We start from the raw sequence: 24,325 nt of genomic DNA, 5'->3' as shown, positions 1-24,325 counted from the left end.
ATTTCATTTGTAAATGGCTAACACTTTTTCAGGAGGCCTGACTGACTAGTCTGCTTCACAGGGCCCCTAAGTCAGAGCTGGTGTGAGTTCTAAGGTCAGCAGGCCAGGGCAGCGACTCTCTGCTACTGAGAAGAGACGACGGCCAGCATAAACCAGGCCAGGTCCTCACAGTCCAGGAGCTAACAGCTTTGGTTTCCCTTACTGACGTACCGTTCTTAGCAGACACCCGCCTCCCTGCTACCAATCCTTCTGCTCTTTTCACTTCTGTGGCCACACCAACTTGCATAAATGGCACAGGTTTGAAAGGGGAACAAATACCATCTGCTTAACTTATATAGCTCTGTAAACTTAGTGGAAGCACTGAAACGGTAAGTTGAGGAAAAAAACTTTTTTTTTTTTAAATCTCTGGGGACAAGAAACAGTGGTTCTGTTACAAACCAGTATAGATTATCTCCTTTTTTCCTGAAGAAATGACACCAGAATTACTCTTTTCATCCCTCATAGGACCATCGATAAATAAAGCCAAAAGCAGCGCCACTCAAGAGCGATACAGAGGTACAGAGCGGGAACGACTCCTCAATTTCTAGCCCTCTGAGAAGGCTCGGTGACTTTGCCCTGTGTCTAAGGGTCAGTTGGCCTACCACTGGACACTTGCAGCATCGCAGAGGCGAGTCGAACCCTGGCTGTTACCGAACATCGGGCTGTTGAGCAGCTCCGGACGTAGTGCTTTTAAACTCAGGAATGCAAGTTTGACACAAGCAGTATTACTAAATCTGAAGGCAGCCGCAGGGCACAAAAGCCTCTTCCAGCTTGTCCGGGAAAGCAGCTTAGGCCTTCGACAAGCTCAAGGTGACAATGGCAGGGCTGTGGACATGGCGTGCTCACTGACACTGTTTCAAGGCCAATCAATGCAATTTCTCTCCTTTTTTAGGAGGAAGCCATCAAACTAGTCCTCTACCATATTTTTAGTAACAACTGATGTTGTAGAGATACTTTACTATAACATTTTGTAGTTTAAAGAGCTTTATTAATGCAATAAATTAACTTTGTACATATTTTTGGGGGGGGGAAACACTAGGAAGTGATTTATTTCAGAATGTGGTAGGCCTCATTAGAGCTTGGTCTCCAAAGACTTGTTTGAAAAAAGCCACGTGTTCTTCACAGTGTTCTCCTATAAAGGAAAATACAGGCTGAATCAACAGATGTTACATAAAAAGGAGGAAGAGAATGAGCCCTTTGTGACTCCTAGATGTTTACTGGGGTTTAACTTCTTTTTCCTTAATGAAATATTTTTCCTAAGCTTTGCGTTGCCCTTTCTATTTAAACACACACACAGCTCGTGACACAGCAGAATTATCTGGGTACCGTCACCGGCCCCAGCAAATCACCCTCTGCTCTGAGACAAAGCGAAGCTAATGGCAGACTGACCTGTCACTGTGGTAACTAAAGGTCATCCTGCACTGCATACTAATTAAGCCATAAAAAGTTCACTGATCTCAAAGTCATGCTGATGGTTTGATTGACAAGTCACATGTTCCTCCCCCATCTTAAGGAAGATACCTTAGATCGCAGAACTATTTGAAGATGAGAGTGATTAAGCCAATATTTCCTGCCTAAAACTGCAACATTAAATCCCAGGCAGTTTAACCCCCTTAGCCACCATTCCATCTTAACTTACTGCTTTTTCAGAAAGAGATATTCCAAGATCCTGTCAGACAAAGGCTATGTCCAGACTGCCTGGGTTGGTCTTAAATGCCCCTACCCAACAGCACTCCCACTGTAGGCCCCAGGACATTAGGCAAATTCTTTGGCATTCTAATTCATGCCCCTGCAGATAATGGCTGGGATGTAGGCAGGCTGTTGGGAAATCTAATGGTAAAAATAAGCTAACCCAGAGCTCCTCCTTGATACAGTGTCACTATGAGTCAGAACTGACTCGATAGCAGTGGGTTTGGTTTGCTTTTTGAGCTCCTCCTTACCATCTTCTTTAACAAAAGGCAGTATCCTGAGCTGCACGCTGGCCTGCTAACAATGTGACTTGTTACTATTTGGATCTGTGGTTGTCTCCAGGACTTTTCATTGCTACTGTCTTCTTACCTGGCGTGAAATTAGGGTTCCCTCGCAACCGCTGGTTTCGTTGTTCAAAAAATCGGAATATAGTATAGAAAAGCATGTTGTCTTCGGTCTGCTTTGCAGCATCTAAGAACTTTCGGGCAGAAATGTTGTCATGTCCACCAATGCCCCGGATGAACCGTAAGGCAGCTAACACTTGATGTTTGGAGAGAAGCACTTCTACTATCTCATCATTTGCTGTTGAAAGTCTCTAAGAGTGCAAGACAGAGGAGAGAGAATGCGAGGTAAAGTCAAGCAACAGGAGTAGACATTCTGGTAGTCCAAGACCCTGAAGTACCAGAGTTACCTTCAACATATCCAGAGACAGCTGATGCGCAGGAGGGTAAAAGCTCTCTAGGGATAAGAGCAGACAAGCCTGAAAGAGAAATTTTGGACTGCTTTCAGCTTAAGATGTTGGAAGGATCTTAGGTGTAACCACTACCAGGGCAGTGATCTGGTGAGACACACATACCAGAGGCTTTGAGTCACTGAGGACGTGGTACTGCAGGAACTGATGCAGCATGTAGAACAGGTTGTGCTGGACGAGGGTTTTGATGACCAGTTCATGTAAGTAATGCTGAGGACAAAGTGGAAAGTAGTAGAGATAGCTGCCAAATTGTTCAACTACCACAGAGTAGGCTTGTTGAGGACTGCAGCTATTCTAACTGACGGGGGTAGAAGTTTTCAGTTATCAAGTGAAGTGTTTTCAATGTGCAGGTTAAAGAGCCCACCCTGATACTATACTGCTATATTGCAACTAAAAACAATGGGATCATGTCAGGAAAGTCACTCAGGATCCCGATGAGGTGTGCAAACCCTCACAGTGTATCAAAGATAGTCATCTTCTAAGTGGATAGCGACAGTGCTTTTTTAAAAACAAAACTCTCTGCTCCTCTAACTTGGGAGGACAGTTGTTGATTTGAAGGTACCTGTACTGCAATCTGAAACTGGTTTAGAGAGCGAATATATTCCATCAGTACAGCTATCACAAACTTATGAGGCATCTCCTACAGAGAAAAAAAAAGTTCTTATAAATACCAAAGAGTTGCCAAAGGGCCACATGTAACTTGTTAACCCACCTCCCTTTTTTCCACGTTAAGCTGGTTTTGCACAAATCCCTTCAGAATCGTCCCTCCCTGTTCAATAATTATTGCATTGGTTTAGGCCTGAATACTAGAAGCCAAACTATTAGTGCGAGGCCCTCACCCAAGATAACTCTGCTTATTCTAATCACGTTATGGGTGGTACCAGTTTCCCTCAGTTCCCTTCAAATAGATCTTGGTTTCGAGAACCCTTAGTCCAGAGGAGGTAGAAAGCAGTGACCGACCTTCTTCTCGGTGAACACAGACAAGACGTGCGTGTACATGTCAGACTGGTCAACAACTGCTTGCGTCCGCACGGGCCTTTTTAGAAGTGGATTACTTCGGCTTTGTCCTGCTTCTACTGCCTAAAATAATAAATACACAATGGGATCTTAATCCTCCTCTGGGTAAATGGGGCTGTTTACACTTAATCCAGAAAGACTGAGTTCCTAATGAAGAAGCTGTGAACCTGGGACAAGAACAGGAGATGGCACTCCCTTCACTACCTGGATAAACCTGTCCTGTGTTGGCGGGTTAGAGTTAGGCAGTCAGAGCTGGTCATCCTGAAAACACCCATTGTTCACAGGGGACGAACTACAAAAGCCTAAGTCACCGTTTTTCCTTAAGATACATCCTACTTACACCTCTTAAGATAACTCCCTAATTTTCTTAACCATTGACTAATCCAGCACTTGTTATCGAATAAAAATGAACTGTCCTGCTGCGTCCTTGTTTTATTTTACAATAGATGAATACCTCTTGTAACAAGTCTGTCTGGATTTTTAAATGGTAAGGAAGAACTCCCCAAATACTGCCAACTAGGAACGCTCTGAGAAGACCCTGACTGCTTTACCTAACTTTTAAAAGCGTGCATTCTCATGACCTAACGATCTTGTCACAACTCAGGTTCCGCGGTGGGTGGGGGGAGGGGTGGGTGCCTGCCTAGGAAGCTCAGATGCTGCCAGCGTGGACCTGTGGGCCACACTGAGGGGCAAGTGTGTATGAAGCCTAACAGCCACTGCAGAAGAAAAGCACAGAAAATGCCATTCAGGATCAATTCCCACAGCTTCACACACTGACAGCTGTACCAAGAGATGGGTATAGACGCACGCAGCCATCCCTCGTGTGGGACCGAGGACCACGACAGAGACACGCTCCAAGGAAAACTGGCCTTTAGAAGCCTGCTGTAGACCTATGAGCTTAGAATTTGGCTAATGGGGAGTGAGGTTCCGGCACTTTTTTGTTGTTTAAAAGCCACTTGCGATTTTAGCCTTGGAACTAATCAGATCCCCGAAACGAAATAATTCATTCCAACTCATCTAAAATCTCTCTTCTTTCTAGCTTCAGAAGGTATGATGTATTAATATTAACAGCTGACCTTGGTAATAAGCCATGTGGATTTTCAGCCCTTCCTGACAAGCATTTGATGCTTACTACATGAAAAACAGTGCTAATATGTAATCATCATCCTAGTGGGATACTGAATTCCAGGAGAAGTCTTATTTTTATAGTTACTACATTCGAAAAGGGAAGGAAGATGATGGGGCAAAACAATTATAATTCTAATTCACTAAGCCTAGGCTCTGGCTTGGCAGAAAGATGTATAAAGTAATACAAAGCTGAGACCCAGTCTCTTATCTATAAAACGGGCAGCCCGGGGATCAGGCTACATGTCACGTAATAATACAGGACATGGACGGCATGTTGAGTGAGATGCAGCCACAACTCATGGGACGCAGGGACCTGGAAAACCTCACTTCCACCACTACTGCAACCCGCCCTCTGGCAGGCATCAAACCTCAGGGATGACACTCTATCATGGCCTTATATTTAATTACACAGACACACAGGGGAGGGGAGCCCTCTGTCACGGGACATACAACTTACCATGGTATAATTCTGCTCGGCATCCAAGTACTTTTTATACTCATGATTGAGTTTATCAAAAACAGTGGCTATCACAGGCAGTGTCGCTCTGTCTGACGCACTCAGCACTGGAAAGGACACAGTGTTCACACAGATCAAACTGGCTTCGTGTCAACTTTATAACTCAAACCTGCTGCTATGACAAAAATAACTCTAATGTACACACCCCTTTACAGGGCGTATGAAGAAATGTATCTTAGAGACCCGAAACCCAGAAATCACTCACACCACCTTTCTGGTTACTAGAATAAAAGAGCTATGGCAGCTATCAGTAGAAGGTTCCTAAAGTAGATCTGTTCAAACAGATAGTGACTTGGATTCTTAAAACGACAAAAAAAAGTTTAAAGCTAGAAGAGGTAACCTACTCATGTGTACCTGTTTAGGTTTACTTTAACCTGGAACCATCCTATTTTTCTACGACTCATAGCAACCCTATAGGACAGAGCAGAACTGCCCCACAGAGTTTCCAAGGAGCGCCCAGCGGATTCAAACTGCTAACCTCTTGGTTAGCAGCCGTAGTACTTAACCACTATGCCACCCAAAAACCCAGGGTTTCCAAAATCTCTATAAGCCATTTTTATATTTAGCAGTCTCTATGAAGAAAAATAATCCATTCTTCAGTGAAGGATGAAGTTAGAGGTGATAGGCATAAAAATGTGGTCCACCTCCCAATAAAATGTATTGGGTAGCACTAGCCTATTACTGGAATCAGACCAGCATGGACCAGTGGGGAAGGACCTCATCACCTTACTCTGTGAACAGACAGACAGTATGACCATCTTGCATTCTTTTCTCTGGAGGAGAAAGTCCATCAATCTTCCTTTATCTGGCAAGAGGTTTACTATGGGCTGAAGCTTCACTTGGAGGTTCCACAGGTAACCTGGATTTAAGAGGCAGCAAATTTAAAAGTATGAGGCAAACCAGAACTGAAGTCAAAAAAGCGGTTCCCAAAAGGGCCACATAAACCAGAGACTCCATCAGCCTGACACCAGAAGAACTAGATGGTGCCCGGCTACCACCAATGACCACCCTGACAGAAAACACAACAGAGAGTCCCTGATAGAACAGGCGCAAAGTGGGGTGCAGAACTTAAATTCACATAAAAAGACCAGACAATGGTCTGACTGAGACTAGACGAACCCCAGGAGACATGGCCCCTCGACTCTTATGTTAACCCGGAACTAAAATCACTCCCAAAGCCAACTCCTCAGACAATGATCAGACTGGAGTATAAAGCATAAAATAATACTCATGAAGAGTGTGCTTCTTAGTTCAAGTAGATACACGAGACTAAATGGACAGCTCCCGTCTGGAGATGAGATGAGAAGGCAGAAAGGGGTAGGAGCTGGCTGAATGGACACGGGAAACCCAGGGAGATAAGGGGGGAGCGTGCTGTCACATTATAGGGATAGCAACTAGGGTCACATAACAATATGTGTATAAACTTCTATATGAGAAACTAACTTGAGCTATAAACTTTCCCCTAAAGCACAAAAAATAAAATTGGTTTCAAATAAAAATTTTGAAAAAACAGCTAATTAAATTGGTTTTAATTCTTAAAAAAAAAAAAAAATGCAGTTCCCCTAAACAGTCGTAGGAGAAAAGATGGCAAAGCACAGTGGCTTCCTATACCAAAGCAGTCTAGGATAGTCTGGAACACGCCTCACAACAGAAGGCCAACCTTCTCTAAATGCTTAGTTGATTCCTTTCCATAAAGTAACCTCTCCACTCAAAGGTGCATCAGTGGTTGTTGCTGGGTGCCACTGAGTCAATTTCGACTCATAGCAACCCCATGTGACAGAGCAGAACTGCCCCATAGGGTTTTGAGCGGATCAAGAGCTGCTGGGTGGGTTCAAACCTCTAACCTCAGTTAGCAGCCAGGTGTTTATAGCTCCCTAAATATAGAGGGTACTGGCAGCTCAAGGCAGTACCTTCCTCACACCTGTTTCCCTTTTATCCTTGAAGGTAGAAAAAGATGCTAACATGTGGCATTAACTTCAGTCCTATACTGTGGTTTCTCCCCATCAGTCCAGGAGGTAACTCTAGGGGCTCTCAACACAATTTCAAGATACTTCCCTTCGTCAATTCATGAGTCTACAGAATGCCCACACTGCTGGGTAAGCAGGCACAGGCTCATACAGCCTTTCTCAGCTGGGGTTCCATGACAGAATTCAATCCTACATGAAATGTGATCTGAGTGATCAGTTTCTCGATTCTCCCAAGGTTGGTACATAGCTAGAATCGTTCCACATGCAAAGGAGAGCAACTGACTCATTGCCCACAACAGATGCCTAGGGCATCTAGCCAAACCAAACCTGTTGCCACTGAGTGGATTCCAGCTTATGGTGACCCCATATATTGCAGAGTAGAACTGTTCCATAGGGTTTTCTTGGTGGAAGAAGATTGTCAGTCCTTTCTTCTGTGACACCACTAGGTGAGTTTGAATCATCAACCTTGTGGTTAGCAATCCAACACAAACCATTTGCACCACCCAGGGGCCCATGCCCAGGGCATGAGGGCTTAATTCTCTCCTGGATAAAGGCTGGCCCAGTGCATAAGACAGGAACATAAGGAGAAGACAAACGACTAACGCAGAAAGCACTCTAACAGAGAGACAAAGCGATAGGGAGTTACCCAGGAAGAGACAACCACCTGAGGATGCATCACCTGAGGTGAGAAAAAAACGCCACTTCCTGGGCATGCACAAAACATCCAAGGGCACAGGCCCTTCCAGGAGTGCTAACGGAAGAACAGAGCAGGAAGGGCCTTGCACACCGCACTGTAGGGCCTGGCTTTTCCAAATGGTCAGCCAGTGAAGGGCTAAAGGCAGGCGCTGGCCACTCTTAGTTGTTGTTTTAATTATAAGAACAATACATGTTCACAATAAGCTATTATACACGTGATAAAGAACAGAATAGAAGATGAAAAAGAGTTCCATTCCCAAGGGTGGGGGGAGAAGTCATTTCTCACATTCATTCCCCTCGGAAACGTCACTGGCTACTACTGTCATCTAAGGTCCCCAACGCTGTTTTCTAACGTGATAGATGTCCCCTCTGACCTACCTTGGCTTGCACTGATGATGATGTCAGGTTGGAAGACAATCCAGGATGAAGAATCTACATGCTATAGGAAATTCTGTCCCAGAAGGTAATGACAACAAAAGGCAAACCCCATTTTAACAGCACTCGCCCTGCCCCTTATTGGTGGGGCTCCTGTAAACAGCCGGCCCCAGATGGTCCGGAAAGCTCCCCAGGGGACGGGCTCCCAAACCCATCACAGCTGACTTGGGTAGGGCCTCCAGGCTACGCGTTGTAGAATGCTGGGTGAAGAAGGTGACAGGCTTCACATCTGCAGACAGGCCCAATGCTTTTTTAAAGGATACAGAGCTTACAGGGAACAGGAGACTGGCTGGTCATAGAAGCAGGACCTACAAAGTGAGAAAACACCATGTGCAGGAACTAACGGTGCAGGCAGAGGGGCTGCAAACGCTAGTACCAAGGTGCAGAGTCTAATAATTTTGAAGGCGTCAACAAATGTTTATTTAACTGTAGTTAAACAAGGAAGACAGGAACTGTGTTCCCCTCTGACACATGGGAGGAAGGGGAAGAGGGTAGAGAACAATCTAGGGACTGATCCATGAACATGTCTTCCCCAGAAGGGGAATGCATCAAAGCCTTGCTTCAATGGGAGTAGTTTTTCCTTAAGCAAGGATGACTCATCACCCCTTACACCTGCACAATGAAGAGCTGAGAAATTCACCTGGATGATTCAAAAGCAAACACCCAGGTAATCGCTGGGAATATTCAAATTAAAATGTTCTGCGAGTTAATTATCTAAATAATTAGCTCCATTCCCACTGCACAGGCATCAGTCTGGGACACAGACCCACAAAAGTCTCACCTCACAGTGACTCAACTACCAGTCCTGCAGCCCGCAGTGAACTTGAGAAACTCGCCCTACAGACCAAACATGATGTCCAGTTCTGTTCCAACTACCCAGCTACCATCAGAAGACAGGTTTTGATCAGCTGGTGGGAAAACGTGAGCAGATCACCCAAAAGCAGGACAGAGCCGAGTTGACAGCTGATAAAAGAACACATCCACCCTGAACCTAGGCATGACAGTCCCCACGGTGGTTCTCAGCCCTGGCTGCCCTGGAGGGTGATGTAAATACTCTGAGAGCCTCGCCGCTTTAGTTTTCAAAGCTCCCCAGGTGACCCTAATGCGAAGCCAGACTGAGCACCAGCTGACTAACAGGCCAAAAACAAATGAGGGGAAGAAAACCGCAGCTGGCTCTTCCACCCTGAGCAAAGCTGCTGGTTTCACATCCCCTACGGAAGACACACACTGGGGCTGGGCCTGTTACTAGGATGCTGCTACAAGCCTCCGAGGGGCTTACAGTCTAGCAAGGAAAAAACACAACAGAAAGTCATTAGCCTTATAAACAATAGGAGGAAAAGTTTATTAGTGGTCACCAGGGCCTGGGGGATGGGGGACTGCTAAAGGGGCACTGAGTTTCTGTTCAGGGTGATGGGAAACTTCTGGAACTGTACAGTGGTGATGGTTGTACAACATGGTGAATGTAATTAATGCCAATGAATTGTACACTTAAAAAGGGTTAAAATGGCAAAATTTCTGTTACATACATTTTACCACAATAAAAATTTTTTTTTTAAAAGCCATTACTGTTAAAAAATGCTTTACCAATCCACACTCTTTGGAAGCCCAGTGTCAATGGAATCTGCAATTCCTCCTACTGATCCTTGCTCCAACTGTTACTTTGACCACACCTGGCGTCTGTTTTATTGTAACCAGCCAATTAGAACCTGATTATCTTCTACTGGTCCTATATAGCCAGAGCTGAAGGTCTGAAGTGTTTAGAAGTTATTTTTTTTTCCCCAATTCACCAGCAGGTTACTGTCACACCATGTGAGCAGCAGATGCAAGACAACCACCTGACACCATCAGACCTTTTCATGCTGCCATTATTATCCAGGGGGAAAGAAAAAACTGGAAAGAACGGAGGCCAAAAGACCTACTCAGAGCCTCTGTGAGAACCAGCTCCTTCCTCCCCAACTCTGCCAGAAAGTTATAAAGATTCGGGCTGATCCCTCCATTGGCTGTAGGCACAAAGGCCAGCAAGACACTGCTGAGCAGCCAGTCAAAGTAGGCTCTAGCTAGGCCACCAGCCTGAGCCTGATTATGAATCCCTCTGGGAAAGGTCCAGGAAGTCTTGACTGCAGGCTGGGCAAACCCAGCAAATGTTCTTCAACAGGATTCCTTTTACTAACAGAACTTTGCTTCCAGAGTTCCAAATGTAAACCTTCTGACTATGGTTTACAAACAAACTAAAATACCTTAATGCTGGACTCCACTCTCCTTTAAAGAAGTAAAACCAAAACCAAACCCAGTGCCATCGTGTCAATTCCGACTCATAGCGGCCATATAGGACAGAGTAGAACTGCCCCATAGAGTTTCCAAGGAGCGCCTGGCAGATTTGAACTGCCGACCCTTTGGTTAGCAGCCATAGCACTTCGCCACGACGCCACCACGCCACCAGGGTTTCCTTTAAAGGAGTAGAGGGGTGAATACTGTGTGAGTTTTATTTTAAATTGAGAAAAGGCAAAAGGAAACTAAACGGTTTCTTCCCTGGGTCCTGAAATCCTGGCTTCCTCTCTAACTCCCTACCCCATCCTTTTTCAGGTGGAAGGACTGATCCAGAATAACCTTGGAATCACAGCCTTAAGCACTGACCATACCATCAGTCAGAAAAGGATGCGGTATTCACTATGACACAGAACGTAAGAAAGATGGGGGGCAGTGACGCCAGGTAAAAATAACAGCCACAAGCAGCCAAATTTAGTTTCAGGGTTACAGAGCTCCGGCAAATAGAACCTATCAAGACTTATTCAGCATTAAAAAAAAAAAATCCTTCAGCTTCAATGAGTAATCAGGACTCGCCATTTTAAAGCTCAGAGAAATCATTCTACTTTCTTCCTTAAAAGAAGATTCACTTATCTTATGAAATGCTTTCACAACAACATAATTAAGTAAAGTTTTTTGAATTAGCAGGAATTTTTTGTTTTTTTAGTAACCCACCCCATTGCCCTCGAGCTGATTCTGACTCATAGCGACCCTACAGGACAGAGCAGAACTTCCCCATAGGATTCCCAAGGAGCAGCTGATGTATTCAAACTGCTGACCTTTTGGGTAGCAGCCAAGCCTCTAACCACTGCACTGCCAGGGCTCCTTCTTTACTAAGTAGAACAGAATAATCAAATAAACAGGTCTGGGGTCTCTGCGCACCCTCCTCTTGCCATTCTGAACACAATCCCCAAAGATCACGGTAAGAGCATAAGACGTGGCGGGGGAGCCACAGTCTCGTTCCCAGGAACCCGTCTCACCTGCTGCGGGGATCTGGTAGGGCTGAATGGAGCGTGGGGGAAGCACGGGGTGGTGGACGGTAACCGCCCCGTCAAACTCGCCCCTCAACTTGATGTCAAATATGACAGATGTCTAAGGTACAGAAAAAGAAAGACTGTGACTGTCCCTGTCGTTACATCAGATCTTGCTGTTCGGCTCAGTTTACAGAGTCTGTATCTGCGTTCCTTCTGGCAGACCTACTAGCTCTTACCTGAGGAGAAATTTGCCACATCACCACCACTCCATTTTACCTTTTTATTTTCTCTCACAAACATTTCTTGCATTTATGACATGTTTCCTTTGACGAGCTCAAAGTGATGTAAGCAGATCTTTTTCACTTTAACTTTCGACACCTTCATCAGTCAGACACACATATGGGGAGCACCACCCACCGGGGGGGCGAGAGGTAAGTGCCTTGTTACTGCCATTCACCCAGTGAACACAGTTAATGGCCTAGAAAAAGCAGGACCGATTTGAGTTCTCGTGGGCCACGCAACCTCGAAAGTATCACCCTTTACAATCACAAACTCATGGAACACATTGTTCTGCAGCAAATTCCTGGTTTAGGTGATTCAACCAAATAATTATCTGAGATGTCAAATCTCCTCAGGTGCTGTTTGGCTAAAACAATCAACTGATGGGGAATCACTGCTTTTTCTAGACCATTTAGAATACCAAAAGCAAGTTTCCACCTGGAAGACCAAAACTTTTAGCATAAATAGTACTTTCTAGTCTTTGTTCACAATGTTTTGCAATTTTCACAGCTCTTTTAAGCAACCCTAACTTGTACAGACACTGATGGGAATCGCTTGCACAACTCATACCTCCGTGTCCTGATGGTGAACGACGACCAGGTTATCTACCACGTTCAGGGCAAACTTTCCCGTCCTATTTAACTTTAATATGTGCATCTTTTTACAGGCACCTTCTCTGCAGAACAACAGAAAGGTCAAAAAATTGATCAACCAATGAGACTGTGTGGGCAACTCCTGTCCAGAGGAGAGATGAGAGGGCAGGGGGGACAGCAGCTGGCTGAATGGACATGGGGAAAACACGGTGGAGAGGAGGAGTATGCTGACTCATTAGGGGGAGAGCAGCTAAGAGTACATAGCAAGGTGTGTATAAGTTTTTGTATGGGAGACTGACTTGATTTGTAAACTCTCACTTAAAGCATAATAAATAAAAAAAATATATTAAAAAAATACATCAACCAGCTTTAGTTCATATTTTAAAATCAGACAAAGAGGGAAGAAAGCATTACATTACCGTGGTAGATGATACAGGACTACCTCCGCTCCTGTACTATTGGAAGTCCGAGAATGATGCCTCAAGAAGAGAACATATAACTGTCCATATCTAATTAGAAAACAGACAGACATAAGACACAGTCAAACAGACATAGTCATCTGCCCATTTAAAATCCCTCCACTGTAAATGCTGAATTACAGGGCCATGGTTAAGTAACGTTTGAGATACTCATTAATAATATATTTTGCAGCCAACAAAATGTTTACAAAGGAAGTACAATTAGTCAGAAAAAGCCTATTATAAAGTTAAGTGACAAAGGGAATGCAAAACTGAATACAGGTTGCTCACAATTAAAAGAAAAACACAAACCTATGTACAGTCAAAAAAAAAACTGGAAAGAAACGCATATTGTTAATGGTTATCTTTGAGTGATAAACTAAGTCCATTTCCATTCCTCTGATCTTCTGAATCTGAAAATATCATTCCTATTCATTTTTACGGCTCCATCTAATAAGCGTTGCTATGAGCAGTTCCTGAGCGCATGCTCTGCCCCAGGGGCTTTCCTACAGTGTTCCAGGAGAAGGCTGTGCTGGGCCCGCTACCAGATAGCTGCAGGGAGGGGAAGCCAAGGGGAGGGGTACCCAGGTCCCACCTCCACTTCAGATAGGACTGCTCCCAGTTCACCTGTTTTCTAAACTGGGATGCCACAGTAATCCTTTAAAAAAAAGAAAAAAGCATTCTACTGCTAAAAATTTTTAAAAGCACTGTTTTAGGTCATAAATCAGAAGTAATTTAGAAGCATAATTTGTTAACTGTTCAATCTGGATTATGGGGAGATGGTTCTTTGTACTAGTCTCCATTTTTACGTGTTTGAAATTCCCGTAATACTTTTTAAAAACTGAGACATCAGCTCTTCCAAATGAAAATATACTTTCCTACATAAGTAATTCAGTTCCACGTTACATTAAAAACATACTGTTTTCTTATTTTGACCAACTATAAAATTTTAGCAAAAAAAAATCCTTGATAAGATTCAATTCATAGAATGAAAAAAAAAATTCTAAAATTGGATGAATACCTAAGAAATAAATTGGTTTAATGTTCTCATTTTGTCAGCCCAGGAAGGGGAAAAACCTTCCTTAAGACCACAAAGCTGGTAAAATTAAAGAAGAATGTCATCACGACAATAGGTTTGTGACATTCCTAAAACCCAGCCACACGGCAGGCAAGGGGGAGCTGCGAACTCTGTGTTCTAAGGGCCCTAAGGACAGGCCTCTCCGCCTGGGACTACCAGTGAAAGCAGTTACGACAGGGCGCTCTCCCGACACAGACATACATTGTAGCCATTGCAATATCCCTCTCAGAAAGGCTAAGTTTCGTTGCCTTAGGTGCAGCTGGTAGTTCAATCTCAAACTTGGGCAGCTTCGACATAGTGACAGCCTGTTCAGGGGGGAAAAAACAGTTTTAGGAAAAGGTTGTTAGAACCCTTGAGGTATTCTGGAGCCCTGGTGGCGCAGTGGTTAAGAACTCAGGCTGCTAACCAAAAGGTCTGCAGTTCGAATCCACCAGCTGCTCCTTGGAAACCCTGTGGGGCAGTTCTACTCTGTCCTGTAAGGTCACTGAGTCAGAATCGACTCAACGACAACGGGTTTCTTTTTCCTTTTTTTTTTTTAAGGTATTCCAGCATTCTCTAACGACAGTGAGAACGTACACATGGTGCCCTTCCATCCTTTCCAGCATCCCCCTACATACGGTACAGGCCTTTAGCACAGCGGGCTCATTCCGGAGGTAAGGGGATGGGACTGGGTGCCCTCTAGTGGTGTGAAGTGGTGATGCTATCGTTAGAGGAACTCGCTTGACACATTTGGATGGAAGAGGAGCAGGGCAGAAGGAAAAAGTAGTTTTTTTCAAAGGGAGGCTCACTCTTACCCTAAAATAAAAAGGCTGCAGGACATTGCCAAGGACTGTGGTGGACAGCAGAATCACGGCGCTCTCGGGGCAGTACATGTACCAATTCACGTTGATGTTCTGGCTCTTCAGGAGCTTCAGGTTCCGTTTCTCTGGTAAAACCTAAGGCAGAAGTCAAGAAACAAAACCTACTTAAAAACACAAAATGTCAGAAGACTGGCACAGTAAATTAAAATTTAAAAAAGACCACCAAGAAGTTCAATAGGAAATTATTTTTTTACTAATTACAGCTACCACTTAAGCTCCGTGCTTAGCGCTTTATGTATCTGAACGCATTTATTCTTCTCAACGACCCTCGGGGGGGCCATCACTAGCTCCACTTGACAGGGTAAGAAACTAAGGCTCAAAGGGGCTAAGGAATCTGCCAATTTAACACAGCAATGAAAGCTCCTGGGGCTTCTCGGTACCATATGTGAAAGGGCAAGGAGTAACAAAATTCTCATTCATACCAGAAACTGTCAAGACAAACCAACCGCTCCAGAGCACAGGGCACTGAGCCCCCACCTCCCAGCCAGCAGCAAGCCTGCCTGCTGCCTGGTCTCCACCTCAACTCCAGGCTGCACTAGCTCTGAGACGGGGCTCACTTTTTCTAACAGATGTATTCGTGAGACTCTGCGCAAAAATTAGTTTATCACCAAGGTGCATTTTAAATAAATTTTTGCGTATTCTGATACACTAAGTCACACTGTATAGAGCCCCCTACTCCCAAGATATTGATGCTTACAGAACAGTGCACTGAGGAACTGATGTAAAAGCCAGGGTGGGGAGGCACGGGGTCAGTTCACGATCTGAGTACAATAAAGTAAGTATGCACTAGAGAGACAGCACAGAACATACAGGGTTTTGTTCCATTGTGCATGGGGGCCCCATGAGTCAGGGGCTGACCTGACGGCAGCTAACAACTATGACGACAACAGAGTCCTCTCTTTTTAATGTACTTCTTAATGTAAAAGATCTGAAGACCATCTAGATGACTTTCCCACTACAGAGAACAGAAAGATGTACTTTTAAATGATTACTGGAGGGAACCCTCTGTAAAGCAAACAGTCCTTCCCACAGATTCTATTTCTGTACCTGAGATCTGTTTCAAGTTTGCTTTACTTCTGCTGGCCATTACAGACTGTGATGACAGCCCAATGACACAGCGCCATGGCACTCACATCCTGTGTTTTGTGTACACAGTTGCCATCTCCTCCAGCCCTGTAATTCCAAGTCATGCTGCTTTCATGAGGCCAACAGACTCAAAGGCTGAGAGAGTCCTAACGCCCATGACATTAGCTCCACTTACAGGTCTCAGAACCATCTCAACAGGTCAGGCCATTGAAATGTATTAAAAGACAGAACAGGCAGTTCACAACAGAGGAAATACAAATGGACGATGAACATATGAAAAGATGCTTAACCCCTAAATCATGAAAAACGCAAAGTACAATATATTTCCACCTCTCAAATTGGCAAATGTCTATTGAGTAATTATACCCAAATCTGGCAAAGGTGTGGGAATGGAGACTGCTACATAGCTAGTGAAAGTGTTTAAGTTTCTGGAAGAAATTTAACAATATCTGTTCAGCTTTTTAGACGTTCAGACCTACCTTGCAATTCCCTTCCAAGAAAGAGCATACTCACCCAAAAATATAAAGAAATATTTACAAGCATGTTCACTTTATAATTGTTTGACATCACAAAAAAGTGAAAAGTGAGACGTCCATCCATAGGGAGCTGGTTAGATAACTTACGGTACAGCCGCACAAAGAATACAGAAAGACGTCCAAGATACTCCAATACCAAAATGCCAGCCCCACAAGTTGGGACACGAGATTTCCATTTTTTAAAATAAATAAATTCGTTAGATGGAGGAATAAGCACCAAAATAGTCACAATAGTTATTTTTAAACTAAGTGAGATGAAGTCTCACCATCCTAACTTCTAAGGAACATTCTGGTTGTACTTCTTCCAAGACAGATTTGTTCATTCTTTTGGCAGTCCAAGGTATATTCAGTATTCTTCGCCAAGACCATAATTCAAAGGCGTCAAGAATTCTTCTTTGGTCTTCCTTATTCCTTATTCACTGTCCGGCTTTCACATGCATATGAGGCAACTAAAAATACTATGGCTTGGGCCTGGCGCAGAATGCTCCTTAGAAGTGAAGATGGTGAGACTTCACCTCACTTACTTTGGGCATGTTATCAGGAGGGACCAGTCCCCAGAAGAGGACATCACACTTGGTAAAGTAGAGGGTCAGTGAAAACGAGAAAGAGCCTCAATGAGATGGATTGACACACTGGTTGCAACAATGGGTTCAAACATAGCAATGACTGTGAGGTTGGTGCAGGACCAGGCAGTGTTTTATTCTGTTGTACACAGGGTCACTATGAGTCAGAACCAACTCGCCACCACCTAACAACTGTCATTTCTAATAAATTATAGGCGACTTTTACTTTTCGTGTATCTTGGTAATGTTTGAATTTTTTTTAATATCATATTTATAACTAGGGAAGAAGATACAAAGCCAAGCAAAAGAATATAAAGCTCTAGAATCCAAAAATATCTATCGAATGCTGAATTCAAAAGACTGCCAAGCTGCTATTCTTGAACTTTCCCCAACAAACATAAATAATAAATATAATACCTGGTAAAATTCAATTCCCTGATCTGTTATAAAGACAATTTCAGTAGAACTGGTCCAGCAGAATCCTAGTATGTTGGCATTCTTGGTCTGAAAAGAATTACAGAAAAGCTGTTTGTTTTTTTTTTAATTAGTAAGAAAAACTTATTTTTAGAACTTTCCTCCCAAATAAGTAAAACCTATAAATTAACGTATAACTCTCTTCAAAAGCTTAAAATGCTCTGCTGTTTTTATCACTAGACCCTTAGCAAAAGTTACCCAGATCTGACTACTCATTAGCAAACCAACTTTCCTTTTAAATACACTTAGCCTGGCTTTCACCCTTCACTGAAGTATCTGGATCTTAATTCCTTCCAGCCAACAGGGCAGAGGAAGAAGCCTGAGGTTTGTAGAAAGGTAAGTAAGCAGAGCTTACAGGCATCAACTTCCACCTTTAGGAACCAGAATACAGTTGGCATTTTCTTAGTCAACTGCATGATAAAAACTGGCAATATGAAAGTATAAAAGGCTAACAGTTTTCAGTGAGGACTGACCACAATGGGGTGAGGGCCCTGAGACCACACTGGGCTCACGTAACGACCAGAAGCAGAAGCACCACGAGCCTGAGGCTGGTGGAGGCCCAGAAGACAATGACAAGGTCCCACGGAGAGAAACTGCAGGTCGTCACGCGAGGGGCTCAGTCATTTCACTGAGGGGCCCTTCCATAACAAGAAGCCCACCTGAACCCCATGCAGCAATGCCCTTACAAAGCTGCAGAAAGCCAGCCTGTCCACGAGCAGCTTCTGTTAGCTCCCCAGGGTATCACACTCCCAGTCTGAGCTAAGCTCCCTAGCCTGGTTTATTATACCCAGCAAATATGATTAACGTGGATTAGAACCTACGCCTAGGGAAAGAAAGGAAGGAAGGACACAACAAGGACGACACATCGAGGGAAGAAAACATCATCCAGAAGGGAGAAGAATTCCTCATCCAAAAGCCTCCACGTGAGGTGGCTCTGGAAGGAGTCCGTGTTTGCTGGTGTGGATGCAGGGCCAGCTGCCCAGAGAACTGAGGGCTGAGGCCACAGCAGCAACTGACTCAGGCCGCTGCGGATGACAAACACCCATCCCCCATGTAATCCTCCCAAATGCATTTCAGAGACAAGGCAACAGGCTCAAAACACTAAGAATCGGTCCGAAATTGCAGAGCTGACAGTGGCCGGCCTCAGCATTAGAACAGTTCCAAGTGTGCACTCCATCACCACATCACACTGTCACAGCCACCCAGCGCAGACGCGGCCCCCCAAGGGAGGGTCCCTGCCCCTACCTTGCACTCTTGTGTGTACTCCAGCTGAGAATTATCAGGCATAAAATTAGAAAAGTCCTGGAAGAAAAAAAAAAAACACACATGGAGAGATTTGGATTGAGCAGCATACCACCAGCCTACCTGGGCGCACAAAGAAAACGACAAACTAACATACGAGTGATCAGGAAAAAAAATCTACAGACACTCAAAGACAGGAAAGGTAAAAGGACCAACTTGAATAACTGCTCTCCTTAACAGCAGCAGGTTTATAAATCAAAATTTAAAAAAGACTAATCCAAATATCCGGTTCATTCAGTTAGAGTTTAGAAACTGATTTTGAAAATTCATTCCCCGAATGGTTGAGTTTGGAGAAATACATCGCTGCACTGTACAAAAGGTAATCCAGAACTTTTAACAATTAACACTGACGGAAGAAGTTAGCACTGCCTTGTCTCCACCTTTCCCAGCAGTGTGTCTCTACTTCACGGTGCTGGTGAACATTCATAAGGGCTAAGATGCCAACAAGCCTCTCCAACTGATTAGCCATTCCTATTCCATCTATGCAGAGACACCAGAAGTAAATAAATGGGAGTTACCAGGCTAAGGGTAATACGTAAAGTAGCCAAAAATATACCTCACGTAATCTGTGTTGCTAGCTATCAACTAACATAAAAGATGAGATTCCAAATTACTAAAAACAAAAAACTTAAGTCAAAAAAAAAAAAAAGGACAAATTAAGGACAGTCTTATCCATTCAAAAGTCTTGCTCATCTTGAAAAATTCTATAGTCTCAAAAAAAATAATAACTGGTTCTGTTAACACTGGAATTTTGTAATCTCTTCTCTTCCCAATGTACTTCTAGTGTCTTTTTCTTTATGCTACATTTAAAGATATGTCTTACCACAGTCTTTGAGGTCCTCTGAACAGCCAATATCTTATTTTCTAAAGAAAACTTAATGCATTTCACTTCTCCTTTGTCTTCCATTCTTTAAGAAGAAAAAATGTATTAACAGTTACACTTAAGAACACAATTCTAGCTACTATCTTTTTTTTTTGAGAAGACAAAAGGCAAAACAAATATTCAGGAAGCAACTAATTCCAGTTTAAAATTAAAATTACATTTCTGAAGCTACCAATTGGACCTCTTTTCAACAAAATCCAATGGGTAGCTAACTTGCTGGAAAAATTCGCAGTATTACAGACAATAAAGAATTGAAGAATTGACATCACAATGCACTTGTCATCTATGAATTATTTTAAAACCTACTGCTGTCAAGTCAATTCCAATTCATATCAACCCTACAGGTCAGGGCAGAACTGCCCCACAGGGTTTCCAAGGAATGGGTGGTGGATTCGAACTGCTGACCCTTTGGTTAGCAGCCAAGCTCTTAACCACTCTGTCACAGACATATGTATATACCCACACTGTAATCTTCGGCACAAATTGCTGCCATCTTTCTCCATCATTCCTCCCAGCGAAACTTCTGGAAAGAAGTCTACAGAACCAACCAGTCACAATTACTAGGTGGCTCACAGTGCCTCAAACACACCTCAAACACGTGTTCAAAAGTGAACTCAAGGAAAATTTTTGACGGTATGGATATATTCATTATCTCAATTGCGGTGATGATTTTTTATGTCAAAATTCATCAAACTGTATAAGTAAAATCTGTACAGTTTATCATGTGTCAATTATATCTCATTAAAACTTTTTTTAAAAAGTTAACTGAGTATCATCTCTCTCAAACCCTACCCAGCCCCTAAATCTGGATCATTACAGGGTTGCTCTCATTTCCACATCTTTCTGACCAACCTGTCTTACCCATGACATCCCTCGACTGCCTGTGTAAGGCCCGTCATGCGGCCTTGGCTCCAGTCTTCACTCCCTCTGCCTCAGACTACTGCCGGTGTGTATTAATGGTCCTCTTGACTCTGGTATGCTCCCAACTACTCCACCCTCAGTGCTGCTGATGGCACTCTTCCCAAAGCCTGATGATCACACCCACCTTACAAATTCTCAATAAGAAGATAAAGCCCTGATCCACAGCAGAATATGTACAGTCCAACCAGCCCCTGCCAGAGGCCGCCAGCACCCCTTCCCCGCACAGGCACCCTGATCTTCAGTCGCACAGACCTGCAGTTCCCCAAATACCCTGCATGTTCACCTCTGCGCTTGGTGTTCCTTTGATCTAAAAGGCCCGCCCTCTTCTCCACCTCCAGAAAACCTTTTGTGCTTGAAAACCTTGCTGGAAGGCCTCCTCTGTGAGGCTGTCCCCCTCCTGGGCTTGCCCAGCCTACCCCAAAATAAATGCCACATCTGTGTTCCCACAATCCTTTGAACATAGCTCTATTACAGCACTTATCACACTGAACAGTACTGGCCCACTCACTCGTCTCCCACACTGACTTGAGTTCCTCCAAAAAGGCCAGGCTCATCCCAAACCTTCACTGCCTGGTGCCTAGCCCAGGAGCTGCAATCAGTGTCTGCCTAACAAGCGACAAGCAAAGAGGTTCATTTTGGTTCCGGTGGATTTATTTTTCCACTTCAAAAGCTGTTGCCTACTCTGGGCACCTCCATTTCAAACACGAGGTCCCCGATCTTCCTGGGGACACGCTCTTGTGCTTGTCAGAGAAGGAGTCCCAGTTTTTGGTTTGGAACCTACAGCTGTCCGTGTACACATCTTTCTGCTACTAGGAGAACAGGCACTCAGCACTAAGAAAAGACACAACTGATGTGTGGGGACCAGCAGGAAGACGGCTGGGGAGTCAAACCACACAATCATATCTGTGGTGATTCCATCTGCGATTTTTAAATCACCTGCACATACCCTTACATAGACATCAGAATAAACAGCCCGGACACTGCTGAGGAGTGAGGCAACTTAAGTGTAAATGAGTCACATTTAACTGCACATATTCCTGATGTTATTTGTTTGTTTTTTAACATAAAAATGTATGGCTCTTCTAGTGTGTTTAGTTAATAAAATAAAAATTTGAAGTCTTAAAAAAAAAAAAGCTGGTGCCTATTAACACAGGCCAACTGCTAAAATATTTTTTAAAGTCACCACCAAATGGAGGGCCTACATTGCACTCTTCCCTTCTGTAATCATAGGAGTTAAGGCAGCTAGATATTTTACCTGTTAAATTAAGGCACTTCTGAAAATGAAAGAGCTGCTACTTATAATTACATCGATTCAACTCTGTAAACTGAGGCATCTATGGCCTAGACTATAGCGGAAGCCACGATTCTCTTAACAGACACAATTACTGGGACACACTAAACTAGGACCCTCCTCCACCTACTAAACACTTTGGAGTGACCTGGGCTAAACAAGGAAATGAAGACCCTCCCCAGAGCAACAAACCGCAAATGGCCACACAAGGCTCTGGCTTGCTCATTTCAAGTACCCCTACTTTGGCATATTCGGCTTCACCAACCAACAGGGAACTACCCCACACATTTAACACTGACAGAAAGTTCTAGTATCTACCAAGACTGCACAGCAGGTGTCTGCTTCCCTCTCCCTACAGACAGAAATCTGACACACGCACTCTTCCTTCAAACAGCTCAGGGGAGGCAAAGGGTAAATTTTCAAAACCACCTTCTGAATGAGAAACAGAAAAACACCATTTTGTTTGCATGTTGAAATTACTCTAAAAACGTCAGTACTGTTACCTAAATGAAATGGGATTCCTATCCTCTGGTCCTTTTACTACAACCCCTGTAGCGCCACCAGATCGGACAGCAAAAACCTGAGAGGGAAAAACAGCAATGTTGTTAGTGGTCTGAACTTGGAAAGGAACTGGGCACATATAATAACCCGCAGATGGCTACTGCTGCTACACACCGCCCCTGGCGCAACTGAACTCGTGTGGCTTGCACGTATCAGTCTGCAGTGTTTGCTCGTTCACATAAATGTTAAGAAAGACCACGTCAAGTGCTGCCCAGGGTGCAAGGACGGGCCAGGAGGTCCTCGAGGCTCCGAGTCTGAACGCCGGCCCGAACCCTGGCGCCCTTTACAAAATTTTGAGAATAATGCAAACCTCAAACCCTTAACTTCAAGTTTGATAAAAATGAGTAAAGACAACAAAAGATGCTGAAAAGGCCCAGGGACCACGGGGCGGTGGCGCTGCTGGGGCCCTGCTTTCCCTTTCCACGAGGCAGCGCCGGCCCAGCCCACGGCTTCCTCTCGAAGGCCCGGGCCTGATCCCTCGGGCGCCGGCTTCGCTCGCGGGACGCCCCCCGAGGCGCCGGGAAGAGCAGGAGGCCGCAGCCCGGGCCTCGGCGGCGGGGAGGAGGCCGCGGGGCCGCTGCTGGGCCCGCCCGGACCTGCTTGTTGGCCTCATCGAAGAAGACGCAGTTGACGGGGTTCGCCTTCTCGAACTGCACCGGCCGCTCGCTCAGCTCCAGGTAGTAGTCCTCCTCGCCCATGGCGGGCGCGGCGGCGGCGGCGGCGGGGGGCCCGGGGGCGGCAGCCAGCGTGGAGCGGCGCGGGCGCCCGGCGCGGGGCGCGGGGGACAGACGGCCCGGCTCGCGGCGGCGGCGGCGGCGGAGACCCCGGCCCGGCGCGGAGGCCGCTTCCTGGTGCCACGCCCCCACCTCCGCGGCACGTGACCCGCGGCGCTTCTGCGCTTAAACCGGCGACGGCCGCGGGCGGCCGCGGGGCCCACCGGTTGTCACCGCCTCCTCCCGCTCTCCGGAGGGCAGGGTCCCCAAGTGAGGCTCGCAGGACCCGGCCAGGGGCGACGGCGGCGTTATCCCGACACCCGCGCGGTGCCGAGAGGGCAGGTGGCGGCGCTGCCGGCCTCCCCATCTCGGAGTCCCCTGTGCGCGCTCCCTCCTCGCCTTCCCCTGGGCGTGCGGGGCTGGGCGTCCGCGGCCGGAGATCCGCCCCGCTAGCTTCGCTGCAGGCCCGGGCCTGGCGGTCTGCAAACGCTCATCCTTTACTTCCGCGGGGGTTATCGGGCGCCTCCCGGGCCGCAGGCGCCCTGGTGGCACAGTGGTTTAGAGCTCGGCTGCTAAGGTCGACAATTCGAATCCACTAGCCGCTCCTTGGAAACCCTATGGAGCATTTCTACTGTGTCCTATAGGGTCGCTATGAGCCGGAATCGACTCGATGGCAACGGGTTTTTCTCCCGGGCCACGGCTCCTGCTCGCAGTCTAGTAGAAGAGGTGAGCGCAATGGTAAAGAGCCAGGGTGCTGTGCGCGTGTGACAGGGGCACGCGAGAGGAGACAGCGAGGGGGGAAGGCAGGGGTCGCGTCGCGATGCCCCCCAGGCTTCTCTTCTGAATCACCGGCGGACTTTGCGCCATGCTTTGAGACGTTAGGCCTGAGAGGGTTGGCAGGGACGTGGGCAAGGGCAAGAGTTCCGTTTTGGACACGTGAGTCTAAGCAGAAAGGGTATCTAGACGGATGGATATATATAGGTCTGAAGCTCATCAAAGGAGCCGCTGGGACTGGAGGTGTGAATTGGGAGTTACAGGAATATATAAATGGTATTTGATGTCCTAGAATTGGATGAGACAGAGGCATAAAGTGACCAAGACATGGAGTCAGTAAAGGACAAGAAGGCCCTGCCAGAGAAGGAGCAGGAAAACCAGGAATATGTGCTGTCTCTGATGCTGAGTGAAGAAGACACTGTTTCCAGAAGTAGGG

General features: G+C 45.4%; 2 protein-coding genes across 3 annotated transcripts in view; one reads left to right on the top strand and one right to left on the bottom strand.

Annotated features, from left to right (window-relative positions):
• The window catches only part of NPC1 (NPC intracellular cholesterol transporter 1), a 47,061-nt gene extending 45,761 nt beyond the window's left edge, over window positions 1-1,300 (top strand). For both annotated transcript variants that reach the window (XM_049900196.1, XM_049900195.1), the window contains exon 25: window positions 505-1,300. In XM_049900196.1, coding sequence (XP_049756153.1) covers window positions 505-587 — 83 coding nt within the window. In that variant the 3' untranslated portion in view covers window positions 588-1,300. The remainder of the gene's footprint in view (window positions 1-504) is intronic.
• On the bottom strand, window positions 1,082-23,159 carry RMC1 (regulator of MON1-CCZ1). The gene is made up of 20 exons (XM_049900197.1): window positions 22,999-23,159; window positions 22,345-22,421; window positions 19,570-19,654; window positions 18,690-18,746; window positions 17,388-17,474; window positions 14,720-14,860; window positions 14,127-14,230; window positions 12,809-12,898; window positions 12,367-12,472; window positions 11,524-11,635; window positions 8,503-8,547; window positions 8,183-8,236; window positions 5,872-6,000; window positions 5,082-5,188; window positions 3,440-3,559; window positions 3,042-3,119; window positions 2,585-2,689; window positions 2,420-2,488; window positions 2,098-2,323; window positions 1,082-1,171 (listed from the first exon to the last, which is right to left on the bottom strand). The coding sequence occupies exons 1-20, from the start codon at window positions 23,098-23,100 to the stop codon at window positions 1,092-1,094; spliced, it is 1,974 nt and encodes a 657-aa protein (XP_049756154.1). The 5' UTR covers window positions 23,101-23,159; the 3' UTR covers window positions 1,082-1,091.
• Window positions 23,160-24,325: the final 1,166 nt, after the last annotated feature.

The sequence above is a fragment of the Elephas maximus genome, chromosome 11 (assembly GCF_024166365.1).
Source record: "Elephas maximus indicus isolate mEleMax1 chromosome 11, mEleMax1 primary haplotype, whole genome shotgun sequence".
Taxonomy (NCBI): Eukaryota; Metazoa; Chordata; class Mammalia; order Proboscidea; family Elephantidae; genus Elephas; species Elephas maximus.
The sequence above is the reverse complement of the archived record's forward strand: the minus strand, read 5'-3'. Positions and strand labels throughout refer to the sequence as shown.